General features: G+C 37.7%; 1 protein-coding gene across 1 annotated transcript in view; it reads right to left on the reverse strand.

The window, feature by feature from the left end:
• Positions 1 to 552, reverse strand: part of LOC106532061 (uncharacterized) — a gene marked incomplete at its 3' end in the record, with an annotated part of 5,573 nt that extends 5,021 nt beyond the window's left edge. The window contains 1 exon segment of the mRNA XM_014028048.1: positions 485 to 552. Within this exon segment, the coding sequence (XP_013883502.1) occupies positions 485 to 548 (64 nt within the window).
• Between the last annotated feature and the right edge of the window lie 267 nt (positions 553 to 819).

Consider the following 819-nt stretch of genomic DNA (forward strand, 5'->3'; position numbering starts at 1 on the left):
ACCTAAATATTTAGGTTGCAACTTAAATATTTAGGTGCTACCTAAATGTCTAAGTAAATATTTATCTTGTTAACTAAATATTTAATTTGTAAGTTAAATATTTAGTTTATAAACTTTGACATTTATAAATGTATGAACCATTTGGTGAAAAACTGACTTTGAAAAATAAATCTGTTCTTTTTTTCTTATAAAAGGTTAAATAAAGCAAAAATATTGGTGGTAATGTTTGACTGTAACTTTACAAACGGAACTCCATACTGATGGGCAAAAACGGTGCAGTTTCTGGAATTTCCAGACGCTACCGGGGGCTTTTATTTTGAAAATTAGGGTGTCCGACGATTTCCTCCGGTTCTTACCCTTAGTTTAACCCTTACAAAAAATAAAACATGTCAAAAGTCTTTTGGGGATTTTCCGGGGCAACTGTTAGGAGGTTAAATAAAGAAATCGGTGGAACAAGCAGGCCTCATCGTTGTGCTCACACTACCTGATCTCCATTCTGTTACAGGCGTCAGCACGAGCAGGGACAGGAGAAGCTCTGAGGCATCCATCAGCTGAAAGAAACAAAGTCAAACTATAATATTTGCAGAGTTTCCACAGGTGAACCGTTTCTCATGTATACATGTTGCTGTATGTAGTGGCAGAGCAGTCCCACCATGCCCACGTCGTGATATCCTTGAAAGACCAACTGCTCCCTGATGCTATAACTGCCCGCTGCTCCACTTGGCTGTTTCTCACACATGATGTCAACTGCAGATTACCACTTTCATCAGTTTATGACAAATAAAGTACCATTATATATAAACAAGGCCGGATTAACCA

Source organism: Austrofundulus limnaeus, unplaced genomic scaffold (assembly GCF_001266775.1).
Source record: "Austrofundulus limnaeus strain Quisiro unplaced genomic scaffold, Austrofundulus_limnaeus-1.0 Scaffold715, whole genome shotgun sequence".
Taxonomy (NCBI): domain Eukaryota; kingdom Metazoa; phylum Chordata; class Actinopteri; order Cyprinodontiformes; family Rivulidae; genus Austrofundulus; species Austrofundulus limnaeus.